The sequence below is a fragment of the Bombus affinis genome, chromosome 5 (assembly GCF_024516045.1).
Source record: "Bombus affinis isolate iyBomAffi1 chromosome 5, iyBomAffi1.2, whole genome shotgun sequence".
Classification (NCBI taxonomy): domain Eukaryota; kingdom Metazoa; phylum Arthropoda; class Insecta; order Hymenoptera; family Apidae; genus Bombus; species Bombus affinis.
In genome coordinates, this window is record NC_066348.1 from 934,838 (window position 1) to 958,036 (window position 23,199).

A 23,199-nucleotide genomic window follows, 5' to 3' on the forward strand; every position below is an offset into this window, starting at 1 on the left:
TTTACATAATTACGTAATATTCATAAAAATAAGAAATTGGGAATTTTTCACTCACTTAAAGTTAGTATTAAAACCATGGAATTTTTAACAAATTCTTGGAATGGATATTCATCATGACGAGCTATCGAATGTTAAAACGTGAAGAGAACTTCCAGAAACACTGTGAAATGTAAGTGAAAAGTGCAAGTTGTATTACCGTCATTAACCCTGCGGTGAGAAACTGAAGATAGATACATATATTTTCAGAATGTGTAATTAAAATTGATTTGTAATTTCACTTGCTTATACACGTTATATTCATTCACATAATCTTAAATATCAAATTAAACGATGTAACTTGCATTTTCAATAATGTAACATAATAGAAATGAAATATTAGCCTGTAGATGTTAATACGTTTATGGAAAATTTAAACGCGCAATGATATGTAGAATACACATAAAATGCAATAACATATCTACAAGATAATCAAAGTAAAACATCCCCTGTAAACATGGATAACAACCCTGTAAACAGGATAAACCATAAAATGCAAATAATCGCGGTTCGTAAAAAAGCGGAGAAGAAATACGAAATAACACGTTCACATTCGGGACATAGTTCTTGAGAAAATCGCGTTTGAAACCTTGTTGCTTTTCCAAAAATTATGAAACTCGGACTTGGTGATTCCAATTGTGTCGCTAATAATCCATTACAGTGGTTGATGCAACTGTAAACGGTCAATTAAAAGAGAAAAAAACGTGGTATATCTTTCGATCACTCGTTACGACCTACTAGTAGCTACTTGTCGACTTTGCGTGCCACTAGTTCACCAAATAGAAAAAGAAAATACTCGAAGCTCACGACCACTAATTTCTTTTCCAATTAACGAAAGCCTCAAGGGTATCACGAACGACCACGTCGTATACATTGGTCACTGGTTTAGTACTTGAATCGGTCGTATGGACCGTATCGATCCAAGAATCAAGACTCAAAGGAGAGAGCGACTCTCGGTACTAAGTGCGTAATTGAATAAATATATCTCACGCTACGTCGATCAAACTGCGAGTCGGTGGCAATAAAATGCATCGATGTAAGTCACACGTGTACGCCTAGAGGCGATCGGACTAAATGCTCCAAATCTATTGAATGTAAAAAGAATTACGAAAATGCTAGATATTTTCTCCAATCTCGGTAAATACGTGACACACATAATCGAAAAAAGAATAACTCGATACAAAATAAGCCATAAGTTCTTAACACAATCAAAGTTACTTTATCGAACGACAGATCGTATAAATTATATTATATTTCTCTGAGGAAAGCTTAGATTTCCACCTCCACCTGCCACAGATGGTTGTTTAGACGTTCTACTTTTCCACAAAACACATATGCCCGCACCATAAATCTACTGTAACCATAATGCAAGTTCTTTATCATAGTGCAGGCTTATAAATGGCAACTTCTACAATTTCTAATTGGCAGTAATTCCTAAAAGACTAGATCGCGATCGAGTTTCGTCGATGCATCCATCATTGATGTCGCGGCAATAGTAACGTGAGAGTGTTACGTTGCAGTTTGATCAAAATGTGCATTCGATTGGTACTTTCCAACGAACCTGTGTATCGCCTTTTACTACTTGTATCGGTGATCGGAAGAACATTGTTTCATTGAAACCGATCCTTTGAATGCTTTCGAAAGCATTGTTCTACTTAGAAAGGTTGTTCAAGGTACGAATGAGATCTTGTGTGACAAAAGCAAGGTAATCAATTCTCGGAGAAAGGACAATTCTATTCCGGAGTATGTCATAAACTATTCATGAGAACACGTATGTGTACATGTCGCTTTTATAAAAGAGGGTGTTCAATAATGGAAATTTCAAAACGATGAAAATATCGATTAATGTATTTTTTATTTGGTTGATGAGAAAGTAACATTTTCTGATCGTACTGAGAAAATCAGTTCCAAACGAATGCTATATCGTCGTTTACGATAAAGTCATTTTACAAGGATAATGTTCCGTGTTTACGAAATATTCTACATTTCCATAAATGGCAGATGGTTCGAGTGTCAAATAGGCAGATCTAGAAAGAGTGTCCATAATTCGTGGATAGAGACTGCTAAAGGTTGATAAGGTATTCTCCTTGTGATCATGGCGCGAAAGTTTATGCAGTAACGGTATTTACTAGAGTGCGATCGAGATAACCCGAGGTATTACGAATTACTGGACGATTAAATGTGCGTACTATAGCTAACTAAAAAATGGAATGTCTCGCGTTGTCTATACCTCGAAATTTATATAACTGGCGGGGCAGTCGCGATTTTTACCTTTTACAGAGTTCTGATCGATAATAATTGATAGTTCGACCTAACCCTAACCTAACCCCAATTTAATAAAACAGAGTACTATGGCGGCACTCGACAGCAACTGGACGATGGCAACGCAGTGGTTAGCGCCTTTGTTTACGAACGTTCCCGGGTTCAAATCCCGGCGCCCGCAGTCTCCGATTTTTCTTCCACGATACAAAAATGAGAAGAAAAGCAGCAGTACCTCAGCAGCAGCGACATCTACACCAAAGCAACACTATCACCACTACAACAATACCACCTCAAATTGGTGACCCTGTCGTGATCTAAAGCAAAAAAGGTGTGACCGTGATATAATGCTACTGAGACTCCAACCGCCGCGAATTAAAACGTTTGTGCGATGGCAAGTACTAACGAGACCACGAATAGCAGATGCACAACCAACCAAAAATCGTCAGCATGCCCTCACTGCAGCCCCTGAACATCATGGTTCATCTTATTGGAAATGCAATTCGAGACCGCGGACGACAAAGTAAAATTTGTGACCCCCGTCAAATGCCTCGATAATCGGTACCATAAACGCGGGAAACAGTTGAAATTCTGTAAAACGAGCCGGGGATGCGAGATCTTACCGCCTATAATTTATAAAAAAAAAAATACGAATAAAAGAGAAATTGAAAAAAGATCGAAAGTGTAATCCAATACTCTAGGAATTGGAACAGTTTCAAATATTTTTGAAATCCTTATTACTGAATACATAGTTCTTTTCCCTTCTTTTATATGACACAAAAATTGTCTGTAGTAGAAATTGTTATTACGTTAAAAATCGTATATACAGTTAGACACAATTACATAAAATAAATTATTACATTTTATTCGAAATGCTTTTTATATGGAGAAGTCGCGAATTATTTGATTATTACGAGAAAGGATCACGACTCAAAAAAAAGGTTAGGAAACACTGATCCTAATTCTGACAAATCTTTATAAAACATTTACAACTAATATATTAATCAGTGTCGTTGACTGATAGTTTAATTCATTTCCTCTCTCTGTCTCTTCCACCAAGTGTACAACTTTAGCAGTTCACTTCACTATCGCGATATTCAGATTACTATCGGATAGACTGATGAATTCCTTCGCGTCAAATACTTGTCAAAGAGATCGATCGCGAGATATCGATTGTGGTGATGGTGATCGCCGTTGCGGTATCGTCTATGCGAGTCGATAATTATGGAACACTAACCGCATAATTGGTTTCGTTCAATTCTACAGTCAAACGTCTACGACTACGAAAAATGCTGTGATCGTGATAACAATTAGTCAAAATTTGTCGAATCGATGAAAAAGAAAAAAAGACAAGATTTCATCGAGGATGGAAAGTAACTGATTTTTGTTTAAGAATAACATAGGTGAAACACGATTTAAAAAGAGAAATTTATTCCGTGAAAGAGAGAAGCAAAGAAAAGGTCAATCTCGCGTTATCTAACGATGGATTGCTTGCTATGTCGATGAATGCATACTAGCCATCTCTGTAAATTCATATCCATTTATTTTAACTCGGTTCTAAAAATTGGAAATGATTGAGGATAAATATATTTTTCTTCGTTGACCATAATAAGATAATTATAAAACGTCTCTTTGTCGTTTTATTATACTGTCAAAGCGTTAACCTCTAAAGAATTCAACTAGATTTTCTATACACTCTGTATAAGACGCAAGAGAAACTTGCTGACACGAAAAGACGATCGATGCAGTCACGTTAAACAAGAAAAGCTGTCTCGAGTGGGAAACAAAACTTCTTAAGATAAAGGCCCGTTAGAGATCAAGAATGCGTGCGTATTCTTCAACGGCTGCAAATGTAGCGGCATGTAGACCAATTTTCATTCATCGACCGATTACATGTCGTCGGAGAACGCGCGACAGTCGATAAGGACTACGTGCGTACGCTTGTACGGCGCTCATATATGAAATTTTCCACGTTACGTGACCGAGCAACGAAGCACGTTCGTTCATTTTGCCACATAGTTTTTATCATACAGAAACGTTTCACGGATTGCTGCCTGATAAATGCAGCCTTAGAATCAGAATCCAGGAGGATACGTCGATCTTGGAATAAGATTGAACGAAATTAGTGAAACTATTATATATATATACATACCCTGACTTTTCACGGAAATTGGATTCTCACTATTCTGGAATCTACAATTTCTGCACGATCTCTACTCGGCCGCTTATCTTTCAACAATCTTTAAACTGATTAAAAGTTAGATTTTACTTAAATATGGAAATTAATAGAACACTTTCCTGCGGAGAGAGATAGTAAATGATCATTTGAACGACTACCTTGTATTTTAAAGAAAATTCGAACAAAATGTAAACTAGTAAAATTGTTTTACTCTGATTTAGAAGAAAAAGGGAAGTAATATAAAATTGTTATCCCTTCACATAGGCGTCGTTAGAAAAACGAGTTAAACAAGTATCGTTTAGTTGTAAGTAGACTTTCACCCGCATGAAAATTGTCTTGACAGGATGATTTTGTTAATCGAAAACTTGTAGGGAGGAAAAGAGGCTGCTCTCCTCCACGAGAGGTGGTATCTCATCGCTTTCTCGTATAATGTTACATCGAATTGCGAATTGTTGATGCGAGAAAGTATTCGCATAACAAACACATCTTAGCAGATTACGTAATTACGCGTTAGACAACAACTTAAAACACAAAATATCTTTGCATATTGAACATAATTCAAATTTCATTACTTCATCGAAATTAAATACCGTTACATCATGCTACAATTTGAAAGGTTAATATCATTTCCAATAAACAATGAAGAATTTCGCACCTCTTCAAAAAATAAATATTCTCTATATTTACCTGCTTCGCTGAATTCCTTTTGATGCTCATATCCATGCACTATAAAACGCAACGTAAAAAGATATAAACCTTACTTCCTATTAATTAAAAATCTAAAGATCTTTCTCCATGGTAGCTATGTATCCGCTAATTAGATGAAGTATTTAAATCAGATTATCCGTCTGCAAAAGTATCTACTGATAATTGAAGAATTTCACGCGAGCGATCCTTAAGATACCATTCCATTATTGCTGTATACTTTCGCACATACTAATTGGATAAAAAATTTATCGACATTAACGATTCAAATATAAATCTGAATTTCTAATTAATCTACATATTCCTACAAAATTATTTTTATTCGAAATTACGTACGTTTTAGTTTCATAAATACATAAGATCAAAAAAGCGAATAATACAATATAAAACAAAAATGTCTCAAATAAATCTCACTTTACTTACATAGAACGAATTTCAGTTTACTCGACTTCACGTACTATTTTTTAAATGAAAAGTTATCACAATTTCATTGATAATGATCGAGAAATGTAATACAAGATTGTGTAACTACGTTACCGCCACTTAACCAGTTAATTGGAGATTATAATTGATATAAAAAAATCTAACCGCGAATGCTGATAGATATGTATTTTATGACTTAATCTATATTAATACCCCCACAGGATTACGTAAATTATACAGAGAAATCGTATAAGTATTCCAATACGAGAATTAGTGTTATATTAATAAGGGAATGTTTTCTTTATAAATATGAATGTATTTATACATATTACATATTTAATTCAATTTAGTAAGTAATCAAACGATTAATAATATGAATTAAAATATCCAATAAATATATTGAAATGATATTACGATTTTGTATTATTATGTACGTATATTTTCTTATGTCTTATTTCTCGTCGTCCGATGGTGACACGGTAGCACGATACATATACAAATATATAAATATAATAATGTACAAGGTGTGTCACGTGATCTGTTACAAGAGAATGTTACCTAAGTGAACTGAAGTATTGAAAAATAATTGATTTGAACGTGTTGAAAGTTTCAACAAACAATCTTTCATCACATCATTTCATTTAGAGGGCCTTTACCTGTTGCAATTTATATGACTTATTTTGTATACCAAATATACCGAAATAATAACATAAAAGTGTTTTGCGTTCCATCCATTTATAACATCCAAACTTTTTTTTGTAACAGTTTCAACGAAATTTGTCGTTAACCGATATGCTTTTATATTAGAATAATCTTAATATTTCGGAATTAGTCGTAAACAAAATATAACAAAAAGTAAATATGAAAAATTTTATAAAAATTTATCAAAAAAATTTTTAGATTTATTTTATATTAATCTTTTTAATATTCTGTATCCATAATTCTTGGAAATTAGCAATCACGATGGATATAAAAAGAAAGTAAAGACTCACCAGAGCGTGTCCAACAGTCAGTACAATCCTGACATAACGTATACCAATCATTCTGTAAATCTTTAAAACTCGCCATGGTCGTCAGGACTTATTCTTTCGCCACCGGATTCTCTGACAGGACCACAGCGAAAAAAAACAGAATTTCCACCTTGTCACAACAATTTTCTTATGATTTCCGTATCACAATAAATGCACAATCACATTTCCCGCGTAATATCAAGTGGAACACACGACGAACGTGGAACTTCGCATAATATACGCATCCTTCAAAGGAGATGAGGAACGAAGTAAGAACACACACGAGTACTCAAAGCATTCGACGATTAGCTTACGACACCCAGTTCTGGTTTGCCGTTCGTTCCACCCGGTGTTCTTCTTATCTTCCTCTACCTTTTACCGCCACGACCACGCTTCTCGCTCTTCCACGCACCTCATATATGTATGTCCATCCTTCTTTCTCTAAGCGTTTATGCTAGCATACCTTTTCACTCTAGTCTTTCGCACCGTTTATTTTTACGATCAGTTCACCACCAGGTCATCTGTCATCTATCATATTTGTAAGTTGTCTGCGTATATCATATACACGTAAACTTAGGACGACATATATCTCTTCTTAGTTACGCTCTTGTTGGGCAACATATCCCGCTCTTTCTATCAAGGATATTAGATTCCTGCTTAACGTGTACAATAGCAACAATTTTAAATATTAATTTGAAATAAAATGTTTCTAATTTAATACTTCCTAATAAATTTATTATTAATACTAGAAGTACAAAAACACAAAGAAACAAAAATTTATTACATGTTCTTTTAAACTTTCCTCATCATATTGAAAGAATACTGTGCGGAAAAATTAATATTTACGCAACGTTGCAGTTACTATACTTTGTCATTATTTAAATGATACAAGATACAGTTATATATAAATACAGCACATCTGGTGTTTACAAAACACAATTATGTATATATATATATATATAACAAATGTAGTTAACATGTTAAATGCCATGGGGTCACCGGTAACCGGGACTTAACTTGGCCGTGGCGCCGTGGGGATCACCGGTAACCGACGCACCAAGATAAGTAGAAATACATAATTTGAACAAATGTCAATAGTTATAAATTTTGTACTATTACTATCGTTACTACAATGGTGTGATGAAATTAATGCAGTATAGAACATATAAAAATAATTTTATTTATATATAAAATATAGATGTATTATATGCGTCTCTCACCAGTGGCTGTCGAACATGGTAAAAACCCGCTTTTTCCGTATTTTACCTTAATGAACAATAACTCTAAGGAACGTTTCGACTTGAAAAATGTTTGATGACAATTAAGGAACTTGACAGTAAAGTAAAAAATGCTAAATCTTGTGATAGTTCTTTAAGATTATTGCAGGTCCGAATATGTATAACCGAGGGATGGATTATGGTTTATGATAGGTCCTGGGACATAACACAGAACAAAGCGAAAGAACAATATGAGATAATAGATAATCGCAAAAAATAAGTGAATTCGTGAAATTGCACTACAGCGCCGTGGGAGTCACCAGTGACATCAGTGAAATAAATTCATTAATGATGATTATACACTGTAACATATCTTTTGTAAGTAATATTTCAACTTATATTTTCGCATAATAAAAAATTCATCGTATTGCAACGGCCAAACCTTGTAAAACTGGCGTGGCATTCAACATGTTAAAATTTACTGAACTAATGATACATTACACTGTATACTATGTATAATCTCCTTATGTCTTTTTCACTTTTAAAAATCCAGCTATATTTGAAAAATATTTAGCATTGGCTTCGTTTACTTTCTTTTCTGCGGCTTGCGGATTTACAATTTCCAAACCCTGTAATCACAAATATACATTCAATTTAATAATGAAAATTATATTAACTACGAAATTTAACATATATATATATATATAAAAGTTAATACATTATACAATATATATTATATTGTACATATACATTATACAATATATATATTAAATTTCCCTAATTATATATATATATACAATAAATTGTTTACCTGTAATGGAGTAAATGCAACACTAGATGCTGTTCCGGAAACTTGTTTTTTAACTGTTGTACTACCACCCCATTGTTGTTGTTTTTGTAAATTTTTCTGGAGCGTTTTTGATATTCGTACTTTTGTTTTTTCATCGATTTGTGGTAGTCGAATACGACCAGTCCCTGCTTTGCCAATTGTTCCACGCGAATAACCAAGATCTTCTTGATAAGCATCATTCTCGATCTATGAAACCATTCAAATTCCATTAGTATGAATATTATAAAAAACGATTGAAAAAGAAAGAAAGAAGCTTACATCTGCGAAATTCATTCTATTTGCGTGTTTCCTAAATTCAGTGATAGCATAACGTTCCTTCATTTTTCTAACACGTTTACCACCACGTTTCTTTCGTCCTGGATCAATGGGTTTTGGTAAAGGTTTCACAAATTTAACAGGAGGTGGTTCTTGAAGCTTATCGAGCTTTTTCTCAATTTCTTCACGGAACATTTGACCAATATGACCATCTGTACTTTCATGACACGCATCAACTCGGGCAGCTAACATACTCTTTGCTGACACAAGCCTAGCTGCTTTTCTTCGTAAATCCTAAAAAGATAAATTAGCAACAATAAAAAATATTTGAAAGATACATTTAACACGTATGGTATTGCATATTAACTTACTGGTGGTGTTTCTTGTACAATATCAGAATAATATATAAATCCAGTGTGAGGTAAAGTTGTTACTTGAGAAAATCCAGATAATGTGGTTTTTTGAGATCCCAAAACTAAAAGATTGCATGCTGGCATTTTGGAAAGTTTTGTCAGTCCACCAGCAACACCTAACAACAGAATATATATTAATGCAGGTTTAAATATTTCTCTATATTGAAAGAAGTAGGTATATATCTTTTTACAATACCCATAATTTTTGCTGCTGTAGATGCACCCACTATTACAGAAAGATTTGGCGCGATAAATGCCATCCTACTTTCAACATATTCAAATATTTTTAACTTGCAGTTATTCAATTCTACTGCCATATCGCATGCCTCGCAAATAGCTTCCTTTTCTTCTTCTGTTAATAATTGTCTATAAATAAAATAATTTTACACATAAAAGATTTTATCCGGTTATTCATACCCTAAAAATTTATCACAAAATAAATTACCCTTGAGTTGTTGAAGCAGTAACTGAAACCACCATAATTGTTGCTTGAGTAAGAAATTGTTGCAATGTTTCATTGTTTTTTGCTCTATCTAAATCATTTCCTAATTCTCTAACTGTCATCACATATTCTAATGGACCAACAACTAAAGATTCTAGTTCTGGAAATCTTTTGGAATATTTGTCTCTGGCAAACCGATGTATGGTAGCTGAAAAATATAAATTACAATATAATTGTATGAATAATATATAATAAGTATGAGAGCATTGTACAATTATTAAAAATTATAACATTCGTTATACCTATTTCATCATCAATATCTACAGCCATGTTATTAGCCTCAACGATAAGTTGATATTCTGGATCAGACTCAACAGGCCCAATAATATCTGCCGACTTTCTAGGAATTTTACTATATTTTTCTATTTGTAACATTACTTTTTGTAACTGTTCTGAATCACGAAGTTTTGCCAATTCTCTTACAGAAGCTACTTTTATTTCTGCAAGTGAATTAAAGATTAATATATTAATATTCAGTATTCAGAAAGTACAGTACCTCGTGGAGCTATATTTCTATTAGTAAATACTAATTAGTAAATAAAATAGTATTATATGAAAATAAAGACTAGCTAACCTTCTTCGATTGTTTTCGAAACGGAAGCCGGAATAAAATCCGGCTCCGGTTCTTCTGCGATATCATCGTTATCATCATTCTCTTCAAGATCTGCTAATAACTCATCGGCTAATGACATGTTTCTTCATAAATTGTTTATTTAAAGTTCACAATACGTACTTCCTCGATTCTGTTTGATAACTACAATTATCTGCTATGAACTATGACGCCATCTGTAACAGCAACAATTGAGTCATATGTGTACAAAGGAATCTGCGGCGTTCTCAAAAGTGAGTTGCTGGGATTGGTCAGTACTGATATCTATCATATTCACCAATCTAGCGCCTTGTCCTCGTCTCCTATGCTTGATTGAAAAACCGGCATTTAGTAAAAGAAGGTAAAGTACAGTAACACAAGGTAAAGAGATTTGTCAATCGACGATAGGAAGCTATGGAAAAATGAGTTGTTCTCTCCCCTCCACATAACCAAAACTGTGTAATCGTTGACGCACGATGTTCAAGGGGAATCTCGGTCGCAGTGCGTTGCAGTATCGACAAGGATAAATAAAAAAAGGAAGGCCTCCCGACGAATGACAGCGCGCAAAACCGATCACGCGGTTGAACCGAGAGGTGTGCTTTCGGTCGGTTTCAGAGACCGTGTGCGCGCCCTGTACGTGTATGCGTTGTGGCAGTATCTCACAACAAATATGTCGTGGTGGGGAGTAGATTTTCCCGTTCGCTGTTTCGCATATTTCTTCCCCCGCATTATTATTATGTAGTTCGGCATAGGTGATCCGTTGCACGTTTGTCTCGATACTTGAGTCGAGAGAAGTACAGGTGTCGTGAATCCTGTCGATACTATCATCAACCAAGAACGAAAGTTTTCTATATAAAAGGCGGTGAGGGTCGGCCTCGCACTCGCTGGATAAAGCGCGATGAGAACGATGCGCGAGTTAGCTCTGTTACTCGGTAATTAGAACGATTATTTAATCATGTCCAATCCGCGAGGAACCAGAGACGACGATCGTGGGCAGCCAGCGGCGTGAGTCTGGCGATTAACGGTAGGTGTGGGGCCTGGTGCGAAGCTAGAATCGAAACGACGATTCTCTGGTGTGTTGACGTTGATTCGGTGGTTGCATTCCCCGGCTACGCCTAGGTGAAAAATGCGGTTCTGAATCGCTTGGTGTGCCGATCCCGTGCAATTACGAACAGGTTGTTCACGGGTGGCTCGTTCGATACGCGGTTCGCGAGAACACTCGTCCACGGGTCTGCGTGTTTCTTTCTCTCTCTCTCTCTCTCTCTCTCTTTCTCTCTCTCTTTCTATCTGTGTATGTGCGGTGTTTGGACGATCAAGGATATATTCCTTCGGAAGGACAGTCTGACACGGAAGAAACGCCGGAAGGAAGGAAGAGGAGGGTAGCAGGGTAGCAAGATGGCGGGATCCTTAACGTGGTCATGTACTTGTTGCCTGCGGTTCAAGTTCAGCCCCGAGGAGATCGAGCAGCGTTACAAAAGTCAAGAAATCGATCGAATGCTGGAGAAGGATCGTCAAACTCTTCGGCGACAGGTTAAGCTGCTGCTCCTCGGGGCAGGCGAGAGCGGAAAGTCGACATTCCTCAAACAGATGCGAATTATTCACGGAATTAAATTCGAGGTGAGACATCCTTCATTTCTCACCAAGACAATTTCGTTCCTAGCTCAATTTCCTCTTAATATGTCGTACAGTATATTCTCGTTATTTTGTAGAACGTTTCAACTTTGGATTACGTGTAATTCGTTCGTAGAAATGTGTAATTTTATTTGAGCTTCTGTCAATGTTATTGTAGTTGTCGTTTAAATATTTCGCTACAGAAAGATGGTTAACCAAAATATAATAGCTAAAAAATGTGAGAAAATAAACTTGAAATAAAAACAAATAACGTTTATATTTCTCCATGTAAAATCTACGAAATATGACTTTTAGTCACTTGTATTGTCACTAACAAAGAATTCTAGTTTGTTTGTAGTCCTGTTTATTCATTTATGTTTGAAAATAATTATAAATATATAAATCTACATATCAATTGCTGTTCAGATCAATTTTTAGAACTAAATTATTACTTCTTATTTATAAAATTGAATATATTTTGAAATGAATGTAATTGGAAAGAAATGTTCAACAAGTATACATTAAATATAGACTGTTAAGTTTAAACATTTTCTATCAGTTTGTTTGTTTTACCATTTATAGCAATTGTAATCATTAGACATACATGTTGCAAATATATGAAATGGATAGTATCTAAACTGTCTATGAAAGATAGATTTTCAAATGTAAGCTTCTTTAGATGGCTTTTCAAGTTTCTAAAAAATACATTTATATAAATTTCTAATATTTATAATAATCATTTGTTTCAGCCTGAATTAATTAAAGAATATCAACATGTAATTTACCAAAATATAATTAAAGGAATGAAAGTCTTAGTAGATGCTCGTGACAAGTTAAATATTCCATGGGAAAACTCTAAAAATTATGATATTGGTTATCAGTTATTGAAATTTGAAAATACTATGGTGTTGGATGCTAGATTGTTCCTTCATTATGTACCAGCTTTGCAAAGTTTATGGAAAGATGCATCGATCAGAAAAGCCTTTGATAGAAGAAGAGAATTTCAATTAGTAAGATGTTTCATTCTTTTTTTTTTTCAATAATTATGTTTTATGTTACACTAGATGCTTTAAAAATATATTTTTTCTTCACAGAGTGATTCAGTTCAATATTTCTTGGATAATCTTGACAGGATTGCAAGAGTGGTAATATTATTTAATTTTATTATCTAATTTCTTATAAATTATAAAATGTATTTTGTTACTTTTATATATGTATATAATTTAGCCTATTATAAGTATTATTTACTTACAGGATTATGTACCTACACATCAAGATATTTTACACTGCAGAAAAGCAACTAAGGGAATTTCAGAATTTGTCATACAAATTAATAATATTCCATTTCTGTTTGTTGATGTTGGAGGACAACGATCACAAAGACAAAAATGGTACCAGTGTTTTGATTGTGTTACCTCGATACTTTTTCTTGTTTCATCATCCGAATTTGATCAAGTGTTGTTAGAAGATAGGTATGTTCGTTTGAAGTTTATGTACTAAGAGGATTGAATCATCATGTAAAATATCTATTAATATTACAGAAGAACCAATCGATTGGAAGAATCGAAAAATATATTTGATACAATAGTCAACAATATGATATTTGGTGGAGTGTCTATCATTCTATTTTTAAATAAAACCGATTTGTTAGACAAAAAAGTAAGATCCCCTGATACGAATGTTCGTTGGTACTTTCCACAATTCACAGGAGATTCACATTCCATGAAGGATGTGCAGAATTTTATACTTGAAATGTTTATATCTGTTAAAAGGGATCCAAGAAAACCTCTTTTTCATCATTTTACTACTGCTGTAGATACAGAAAACATAAAAGTTGTATTTAATGCTGTCAAGGACACGATTTTGCATAGAAATCTTGAGTCGTTAATGCTCCAATAATGATAAATGTGAATAAAAAGTGAAATGACTTTTGATCCAAACATATGCATTCAACATTTAGTGTTTGATACATAGTGAAGTGAAATTATAGTCAAAGAAGTATTAAGATGTCGATTAGGAAAGAATATTCTGGTAAGACAATATATATTATGTATATTGTATTAATGTAAATCTCGTGATTATTTCCGTTTATAACGGAAAAGTAAACGTTTTCATAATAGTTTTATACAACAAAGGAAGTAAAAACTGCCTAATGAAAACATGTATTGAAAATTTTTAATGCTCTATATACTATATATATATATATACATTGATAATATATTTCCATCTTTTTGATGAATATTGATTACTAAAGGGTTGTAAGAAGACTATTATATACAATATATTGTACATAGCATCTTGTATTCTATACATTGTCGATAACAACGGTTTTACATGTTTGTATAAAAAAGGATCAGTTTGCTAATAGTTTAGTTAAGATCTTTCTATTTTGTACAGATATTTAATCCAGTGCTTCTCTTTTATATTAAAGCATATATATTGGAAATACTGGTCACGTAACCAGAACTCACAAACGTAAAAGTAACTTATTTTATACTTAAGATTAATTATTCTATCTTTAAAAATATATCTTTGTTAACATTGAATATTAAGTAACAAGAAAACCAAATACTAGATTCATGCCATATAAACCAAATGAAACTAACCAGTTTGTGTTCAAATTGCCGTGTGCAAAATTTGTTAATATTTTAATGTATTTTTTTTCCTGATTTGATTTAAAGATTATATACAGAATTCTACTGTTTCGACGTAGCAACATAATTTTTTGTACTTTTATATTTTTGAGTTTGTATTTTCAGGAATTAAAGTTTTGTTCCATTGAGAAATTGTGGAAATTGAACCGTAATTTAAGTAATTAATGTAATTCTAATAGTTCATTATTTTTTGGTTTAAAAATTTAAACAAAGAAATCGCGATAATCAATGTTTTAGTTCTTATGGAATAATTAAGTAACATTTTGTTTGCTAACTTTTGATTTTGATAGCTGATCCTTAATTTGACATTATTCCTTTAAGAAAAAATATATCGATCAGTATTATTATTTTCTTGTAGAAATCTTGAAATAAAATTGGTTTTTCATTTTGATAGCAATTTTCCAGAATTATGCTTATTAATTTATAAACATATGGCTTATCATTATATAATTTTTTTTGTAATACAAGTTTTTGTTCCCACATACTTTGTAAATTATATGGCATTGTATTATTAAAATAATTGCGAAAGAATAATTACATCAAAAGATTTGATGAATGAAGGTGAACTGAAATTTTCTTATTATACATGTCATAAGAATTGAATGATTAAAAATTTTCTAACACTAGGGAACAACTTTCTGAATTGAAGAAACGATTGTAAGCAGTACTAGAACCAAGGATTTTATGTAATAATTATTATAATGAAACCAAAGAGTTTAAAAACTAATGTCTATATAATTTATTTCCACTAGTTTAACATAACATCTAACTTTATAACTATTTTTAAAACTACATTTATGCACATGTATACAGTTATTTCATATTTTTCTGTTTTGGTCACTTATTACATAAAATCTTTGTTTTGATTATATTTTGTATTAAAGAGAACTGGAAAACTTAGAATATTTAAAAAATTGCATTTTGAATCACTTGTGTTTGGAGCCAATGGAACTGAAAAATTAATATTTTGTTATGTTTGTATATAAAAATTTTAGATATAGTGTGGCAATGCAAAATGTTAGAAAATTGAATTTTTGTATGATTGGTATCATGCAAATTTATTGTGAAATTCTGATGATTGGTATATTTTCGTAGCTGACTTTACATTCCTATAAAGTTAATCAGGTTTTAATTGATATTCTTAGAATACTTTTAAATTATATTACATCTTTATAATATAGAAACATAATTATACTGCTTCCATTGAGGCATTGTTTTGCTTTGAATTTGGTAAATTCAAAATACGGTTTTATACAGCTTATATGTCTCTCTGTATACAGAACTTATTCACTGATATTCATTGGGAATAATATTTGTAATTTTTTATAGAAATATTTTGTAGGATATACTCTTGGTACTTCATCGATTAAAAATTTACCTGTGAATTTATATAAGTACAATGCATAAAATCATTACAGAAAATTGTCATGATACTTAAACTTTTCATAATACGCACAATTCATTTTGCAGTGATATATATGTAACATTTACTTGTTTAATTATGTAGCAAAGATACTTATGAAATTATGAAAGAGAGCATTAGTTAATCGAATTTTATATCAATTTCTTTGCATTTACATGTATTTTACGTTAGTTATTATACAAGATTTTTTTAAACTGTTACAAGCAGTAATGAGAAATATTAAAAATAACTAATTTTGTGATAAAGTATCGCGGAAAGCGAAAAAACAGTGATCTTTTATATTTCTAAAAATGCGGAATTATTTTAATCTGTTTAATTTGATCAAATTTATGCATTACAGTCTACATAAAAAAGTGGAAGTCAGATGTCTTATGATTACTATATTGTTAACGATACAACAATATTTTACATACATACGCACACGTTTTAATTGACTTTATTATAATTTGTAATTATATTTACATTAGGTACTTTTAAATGCATACCTACATTCTCAAATCATGAAAATGCATTCGCACACAATAGATAATAATTACAACGAACAAAAACCGTGAAGTAGCTTTATATGTAGTTTATTATATCTGTACGTTTCTAACGAAATTTATTATAATGACAATTATTATTTCTACATATTTAATTGTCATTATATTTAAATCGTTTTTAATGTTATGCACAAATAGTAATCTACTGAAAATTATAAAAAATATTTGTCATTACAAAAAGAATTTTCTTTAATATAAAAGTAATCAATTAAAACAAATGACATTTGTAACTTGTTAATTGTGATTTATCAAGGAACCATATGGATATACTCGCAATAGGCTACAACAATAATGAAATATTTTTCTGTAAGTTTGTATAATACTAACTAAAAAAGATATATAGGACAGTTTTTTCTCTCGACAAATTAATAACCATATACTGCAAGCTATTTACAGATAATCTTTAAGTAATTTGTATGCGAAGCGCAATATTTTTAAAAATTAAAAGTTTACTTTCACCTTACAATATACAGCAATAAAGCTGTTTTATTTGTTACAGATAGTCACTTGTATATTCAAATTTTATTTGTATTTTTCTGTACATGATCTAAAGAATGTAGATATATTGTGCCTTTTGTATATTGTATATTTGTATATAGACATATTTTACATACAATATTGTAATAATGTAGTCTATTCACATAAACAATAAATAAAACTTCAGAGAATGTTTATTTTATTTAATGAACTTTTCACAACTCATTATATTCTTTTCGTTTTTGTTTAAATTATTTCAGCGTTTTAAGAAAAATATACTGCTAGTTACAAATAAAAATATGTTGTGCAGTATTAAACAAAATGGCACACAAATACGAAAAAAATATATCTATGTTTGCATATATATGTATATACATATATATGTATTTATACAATACATTGGTATATTTATTCGTAATAAATTTTATACAAAGTAAAGCACATGCCTATTTCGCATAACTTATTTAATAAAATGCACAATATTTACATTTATGCTAAAAATTTATAAGATAAATTTTTGTTGTTGCAAGTATTTCAAATTTTCTTTGTATTTCAGCGCAGCAAATAATATTATGTAATTGATATTTATAACACAGAGATGTTACACTTATTTAAACATCACATTGGCAATTGATCTACAATTAGTAATTACATTTTTTCATAACTATTAGCATATGTCGTATATTACACTAATATTTACATCTTTTTTCAATCGATAATATATAATATTAAAAACGTACAAAAGTGAAAATATAATTATATATTCTTCAAAAAACATGAGATATGTAATCATCCAAGAGGCGCATAGAAAGTTTATGTATAATTTTACCAAAATTTTGTAGCAAATACATCTTAAAATTGGATTGAAGGGTGAATTATATATTTAGTCTTTTATATATCTATTTTGTTTTTGTATCGCATGGCAATAAACAATGTGAAAAATCGCTACTATATTCGATTCAACTATAACGCATAATTTTATTACAATCCATGTATAATCTTCGATTTAATTGTTGTTGTTATAAACTTGATTCTTCCTACGTTGCTGCAAGTGACGTATTTTACATTGACATTTCTGTTTTATTTTATATTTTATTTACTTATGCGTTATAATAGAAGCGATTGTACTGATCCATACTATGTATCTATTCATAATATTGAGCGCATTTTGAAATTCTGGCGGAATGTAACAAGTGTTACTTTTAGATATTGTGCGTAATAAAATAAAAAGTTCTTTCAAAAATTTCACATTAAATATAGACTATTATTGTGTGTGTTTATTATTTATGTATCGAAGAATTGACCTTCAAAGTTTGAGAAAAATATGCTGCAATGCTTGTATTTTTGGAATTTGTTATACTTGTAAATGTATTACTTTCGTAATTATCTCAAAATAGTTATTTCTGTCGCTTGGAAATTTCATTAAGGTTTGTAGGATCTTTATATCCATGGAATGTTACGATTTAATTGGGAACTGTACCTTGCCAAAAATCTTACAAATATGCAAAAGTATACTTAAATTTGTCGTATGTATTCGTCGTCGTTATTACTACCGTCGAATCTGTATCGTCTTTTATTCTCTCATTTTCTTAGAAATTTTTTCAAATAAACGATTAACAGATACGAATTAAATTGGAATTATAAATATTTCAAACGCATATAACAATCAACAATAATTCAATGGAAACAATTTTTACGTTCAATTACTTAAAGGTAGTACTCATAAAAAAACAATGCAAAAATAATAGTACAATTTTCCTAAATGTGCTTTGCTCAATTTTCTACATACTACGATATTTTGCAAACGTATTTCATGGTTACGTTCGCTAAATTTGTACAATAGAAAGAATACGTATTGAACAAACAGAAGAACATTATTATGTTGTTACTGTGTGTTGAATATGTCATGATTCACCTTTTAAATTCAATTTTCCTTTGGATCTCGATGAATTTATAGCACCGTATAAGTGACTTATGTACGAATAGTTCAATTTCAAATTCCAATATTTGCTTTAAATTATTATATCTACAACTCTACCATGCTACAGCAATGTCCTGTCAATATCTAAGAAAACAACCTCATTTCTCGAGCTAGATAAATACAGTAAATGAGCTGTAAATGAAAGATGATCATGAAGGTACTGCCATTCGAAACTGTTAAACGATGAGTTATCACCTCGATTGATAAAATACAAAGTTTCTATAAAATTTCCTTTTTCTCAATGTAAAAGGCTACAAAGCACTGATGAGATTTTCCTGATTACTTCGAGTGTTATTAACTTGATTATTTTATTTAACTCAAAATAACCTGACTGCATCAATGTTTAGACTCATTTTAATCTGGAAGATTCCTTTAAAATCCTTTTTATGGAAGAACAGCAAAAATTCTGAAAATTACATTTTTAGAATGTGATGATTTATAGTTTATCGTAAGACATGTTTTCTCTCTTTCTCACGTCTCTTATCGGTATATGTTTGATCATTAGAGATGAATCTGGATTCATTAATTCCAGTCTTCTCAGATTCAAACATCTTAACAGGACATTACTGTACATTTATCATTTATAAATTTTGGCTCGATAATGTAGCTCTTTCATACTTAGTAGTTTACAAGCAGTTTATCACATGAAATTTTTAAATTATTTCGTTTTTTGAACGCGAAACATGTTGAACAAAATTCAGACGCTCTGGTAAATGTACATTCGCCGAGCGTTCAAATTACATTATGTTTTAATATTTGGTAGGAGATTATAAATATTAAATTAACACTTTCTTGAAAGAGCTTTACGTGAAAACATTGATGTATTAACGCAAGAAATGGGGTGAAAATTATTTCTTCAAAAACAAATTGCTTTTTCTAAAATAAGAAACACACTGAATGAAACAGATTTAAAGTTCTAGTTCTTCGGCAGTGCGAGAAAGTCTGTGATTATCGATACGTCTGCGTTGACTACGCCTAACCGCATCCGCTCGTCGGTATGGTTCTGACCTAAGCCCAAGAAGAATGTCTTCCAGAGCACCGTTATACACTTCATCCTGCTGCAACAATTTCTTCTCCTGAACCAGCCTTGTCTTATTTTTCAGTTCATTTATCACAGCGTCCTGTATCAAATTACCAATCGTTTATTAATGATAGATCAGTGATATACATATGTATATTAAAAGGTTAGCTTCTTTAATCTTGCTGCGATCCTCGAATCTTTTTATATCGTTACTTGGACAAAACTACTAAACGTAAACAATATCTAATATAAAATCGAAACGAAAAATCACGCATATCAATAAAGAGCTTTCCCTATTTTCCTCAAACTTCTCGGACAGAGAAATTTTCTAAAGGTAGTTCTTATACATATATCGCTGAAATGGAAGATCTTTTAATTAATATATTAGAATTCTAATCACGAATAGACAGTTGAGTTTCTCCTACGTGATATAAATTATAAATAAATTTAATTTAATGTTTAATTCTATAGAATTAAGCTATATTGTTAATGTATACGCGTTTATCTATGAGATTCTTGGCAGTAGCATAGGAAAGTGATAATACAGGACTTCTCTCAGGCAACATCAATGCAAGCTAGAACACATGCCAATGCATTCTTTAATTTTTTGTTAATGATATGAATCGAGTGAATATAGGTCCGTACCACTAGATTTGGAAAACAGTTCTTCAAAAACAATTAGAATTTTACATATATTTGTAGAAAAGGAAATTCTTACTTATTGATGAAATTAGTGACAAATTTTCGATTAAAAACAAATAAAAAAAGAACTGTTTTCGAACATGGTTTTTGGATATTTCAATATGTATATCTCGCATGGTAATAGAAGCTAAACCTACATGTGTGTTGTCTAAGCGTAGTGTATGTGCGAATGCGACCATTAAAAATATGTCATTAGAAGGAAGTGAGTAAGGACAGACTTACATGTTGTGAATTGTTTCTATATTGTTACGTTCTGAGCTCCAGTTCATTAAGATGCCGATGTAACAGACTCTTGTTTGTGTTACAGCAAAATTTCGGTGACTTTAAATCCAAATAAATATGTAACAAATAAGAAAAATAGACGTTTGTGAGATACTTTGATAGACATCGCTGTCTGTTCTTGAAACGGAAAAAAATTGCTAAAAGAGCACTCTCGAAATAATCAAAATTATTATGATCATTTGATAATCCCTGAAAAATATCATGCTATCTCACAACATGCAGCGAAAAGAAATGCCTTGTAAATTCTATTTCGCACGAGCATTGACATTTGCAAAAATTATTTCCAAAAAATAATCTGTTTCCTTAATTGACATTTAGTAAAGCTAAATAATATCCCCATACAAAAAGTATTTTTCATGTTTGATAGTAAAAATTTTGCGGAAAATGTTATAACAATGAGATGAATTGACATTAAACAATATTGTATTTTGTAGTGCTGGATGATTCTAGTATCACGTTTTGTATAAAAAATCCAAAATTTAGAAATGTTTCAAGTGTTATGATATGTAAGCTTTTCTATGAAATGATCCACCATGCTTAATTATTAAGAAGAATATGAATAATAAATAAGTAATGTTAGAAAGCGCAAGCTTTTAAAAAATTATACAAAATCACATTTTTATATTTTACATCACACACACATATCGAAATGTAAAGCTTCAAACAGAAATCAATTTTATATATATATATATATATATATATATATATATATATATATATACACACATATGAAACTGAAAATCTGTTTGATATTTTCTGAATTAATGCATAAAATTATATTTTTTAACTAATGAAGTAGCATCATATCATTCCATAAGGAAATTAAAAAATGCTAATGTTCTAATCGCAGTGTCATGCATATTCAATGTTCGTTTATAATGGTATAAGCAGGAATTATATCTATATTGCACGTATAAGAAGCACAGTAAAAAATTTTAGGCAAATAATAGAAATACAATTAATAACACGTAATAAAATAATAAAAATAAAATTAAATCTTGCAGCATTGATGTTGAGAGAGAGAAACATATTTAAAAATGTAAGTGTGCAGTTAGTAAAGCATGTTATAATTGGTCAGAAAGAATAAGTAATTTAACATTCAATATTTATGTATCTATTGCACTTACAGATTTAAGTATAATGAAATAAAATCTTAAGAAACTTTACTAAGAAAATATAGAGCATTCATATTTGCGGGACTCTACACATTTTACAAAATGTATTCGTTAATAAGAAAATAAATATAAGCTATTAAATGCATAGCGTGCAATAATAACGAAGCTAAATAATTATAACTTCTTATTCCCGTCAAAATAAATAATTAGGAGAACGTACCTGTTGCTTCTTTTGATTTAATTTATTACGTTTTATTACGTCTTCTGAGGCGTTTAAAGCTTCTGCAGCAGCAGCTTCTAATCTACGACGCTGTTCATTTTCTTGATCCGCAGCCTGTAAAAATACTTTGCTTTGTAGTATTCTAGTATTTTGCTTTTTTATGACCGTTTTAGTTGAAAATAATCCTTTCTGGTTATAAGCTTATTATATATGTATATGTATGGTGTAAAAGTTAAACGGTACCTTAAATGCCCTTGCGAATCTGACGAGAAGAGAGAAGAACGTATTAGCATCAGCTTGCCTGGGACTTTCTCCAAAAAATTCAACGCATTCTCGGAATGCTTCTCCAGCAGCGCGTGCATCGGATTTTAAACGACGCAATTTTTCTTCGGAATTATTTAAGAAATCTCGCAGTACGGTGTTGTGTTTTTCTTTACCACGTAGTTCAAATTCTTTCCTTACGAGATCCATACCCTTCTCTAATTCGTGAACGTCGGTAGTTATATTTTCTAGCGAGACTAAAAAGAGTGAAGAAAACAAAATGATATACAGAAATAATAAAAACATTATATGTATAATGAGATGAATTCACGACATTCGAGACACGGCATTTGGTATATGCTCTTGGCGGAAGAAATATAGCGAGGTCATAAAATTAATCACGTCTGAATATAAGTACACGTGTTTCGAACGTCGAAACAGTAATTTGAGAAGATCTAAGGGGAGATAACGG

At 31.3% G+C, this 23,199-nt stretch overlaps 4 protein-coding genes across 8 annotated transcripts in view; 1 reads left to right on the forward strand and 3 right to left on the reverse strand.

Moving 5' to 3' along the window:
- The window catches only part of LOC126916222 (cerebellar degeneration-related protein 2-like), a 51,942-nt gene extending 44,612 nt beyond the window's left edge, over nucleotides 1-7,330 (reverse strand). The window contains exon 1 of the mRNA XM_050721752.1: nucleotides 6,595-7,330. Coding sequence (XP_050577709.1) covers nucleotides 6,595-6,670 — 76 coding nt within the window. The 5' untranslated portion in view covers nucleotides 6,671-7,330. The remainder of the gene's footprint in view (nucleotides 1-6,594) is intronic.
- Nucleotides 7,331-8,061: 731 nt separating this feature from the next.
- LOC126916227 (U4/U6 small nuclear ribonucleoprotein Prp31) lies at nucleotides 8,062-10,610 on the reverse strand. Its single transcript, XM_050721777.1, has 8 exons — nucleotides 10,424-10,610; nucleotides 10,092-10,289; nucleotides 9,793-9,997; nucleotides 9,544-9,713; nucleotides 9,306-9,463; nucleotides 8,938-9,228; nucleotides 8,641-8,865; nucleotides 8,062-8,458 (listed from the first exon to the last, which is right to left on the reverse strand). Exons 1-8 carry the CDS (start codon nucleotides 10,539-10,541, stop codon nucleotides 8,354-8,356), a joined length of 1,470 nt encoding a protein of 489 aa, XP_050577734.1. The 5' UTR covers nucleotides 10,542-10,610; the 3' UTR covers nucleotides 8,062-8,353.
- A 969-nt stretch (nucleotides 10,611-11,579) lies between these two features.
- LOC126916231 (guanine nucleotide-binding protein subunit alpha homolog) lies at nucleotides 11,580-17,336 on the forward strand. Its single transcript, XM_050721784.1, has 5 exons — nucleotides 11,580-12,055; nucleotides 12,799-13,059; nucleotides 13,144-13,194; nucleotides 13,304-13,521; nucleotides 13,591-17,336. Exons 1-5 carry the CDS (start codon nucleotides 11,834-11,836, stop codon nucleotides 13,946-13,948), a joined length of 1,110 nt encoding a protein of 369 aa, XP_050577741.1. The 5' UTR covers nucleotides 11,580-11,833; the 3' UTR covers nucleotides 13,949-17,336.
- LOC126916221 (formin-like protein) overlaps nucleotides 17,328-23,199 on the reverse strand; it is a 32,313-nt gene continuing 26,441 nt past the window's right edge. For 4 of the 5 annotated variants that reach the window (XM_050721744.1, XM_050721745.1, XM_050721747.1 and 1 more), the window contains 3 exons: nucleotides 22,710-22,984; nucleotides 22,467-22,580; nucleotides 17,328-20,247 (listed from right to left, as the gene is read on the reverse strand). In XM_050721744.1, the coding sequence (XP_050577701.1) occupies nucleotides 20,035-20,247; nucleotides 22,467-22,580; nucleotides 22,710-22,984 (602 nt within the window). In that variant the 3' untranslated portion in view covers nucleotides 17,328-20,034. Of the gene's footprint in view, nucleotides 20,248-21,071; nucleotides 21,171-22,466; nucleotides 22,581-22,709; nucleotides 22,985-23,199 lie in introns of all 5 variants that reach the window. The other variant, XM_050721749.1, reaches the window with a different exon arrangement.

Coding starts and splice junctions, on each gene's coding strand:
- LOC126916227 (XM_050721777.1), bottom strand. CDS start 10,541: ATGTCATTAGCCGATGAGTTATTAGCAGATCTTGAAGAGAATGATGAT. Junction 9,229..9,305: donor TTGTACAAGAAACACCACCA/GTAAGTTAATAT, acceptor TTATCTTTTTAG/GATTTACGAAGAAAAGCAGC. Junction 8,866..8,937: donor ATAGAATGAATTTCGCAGAT/GTAAGCTTCTTT, acceptor ATGGTTTCATAG/ATCGAGAATGATGCTTATCA.
- LOC126916231 (XM_050721784.1), top strand. CDS start 11,834: ATGGCGGGATCCTTAACGTGGTCATGTACTTGTTGCCTGCGGTTCAAG. Junction 12,056..12,798: donor TTCACGGAATTAAATTCGAG/GTGAGACATCCT, acceptor CATTTGTTTCAG/CCTGAATTAATTAAAGAATA. Junction 13,060..13,143: donor GAAGAAGAGAATTTCAATTA/GTAAGATGTTTC, acceptor TTTTCTTCACAG/AGTGATTCAGTTCAATATTT.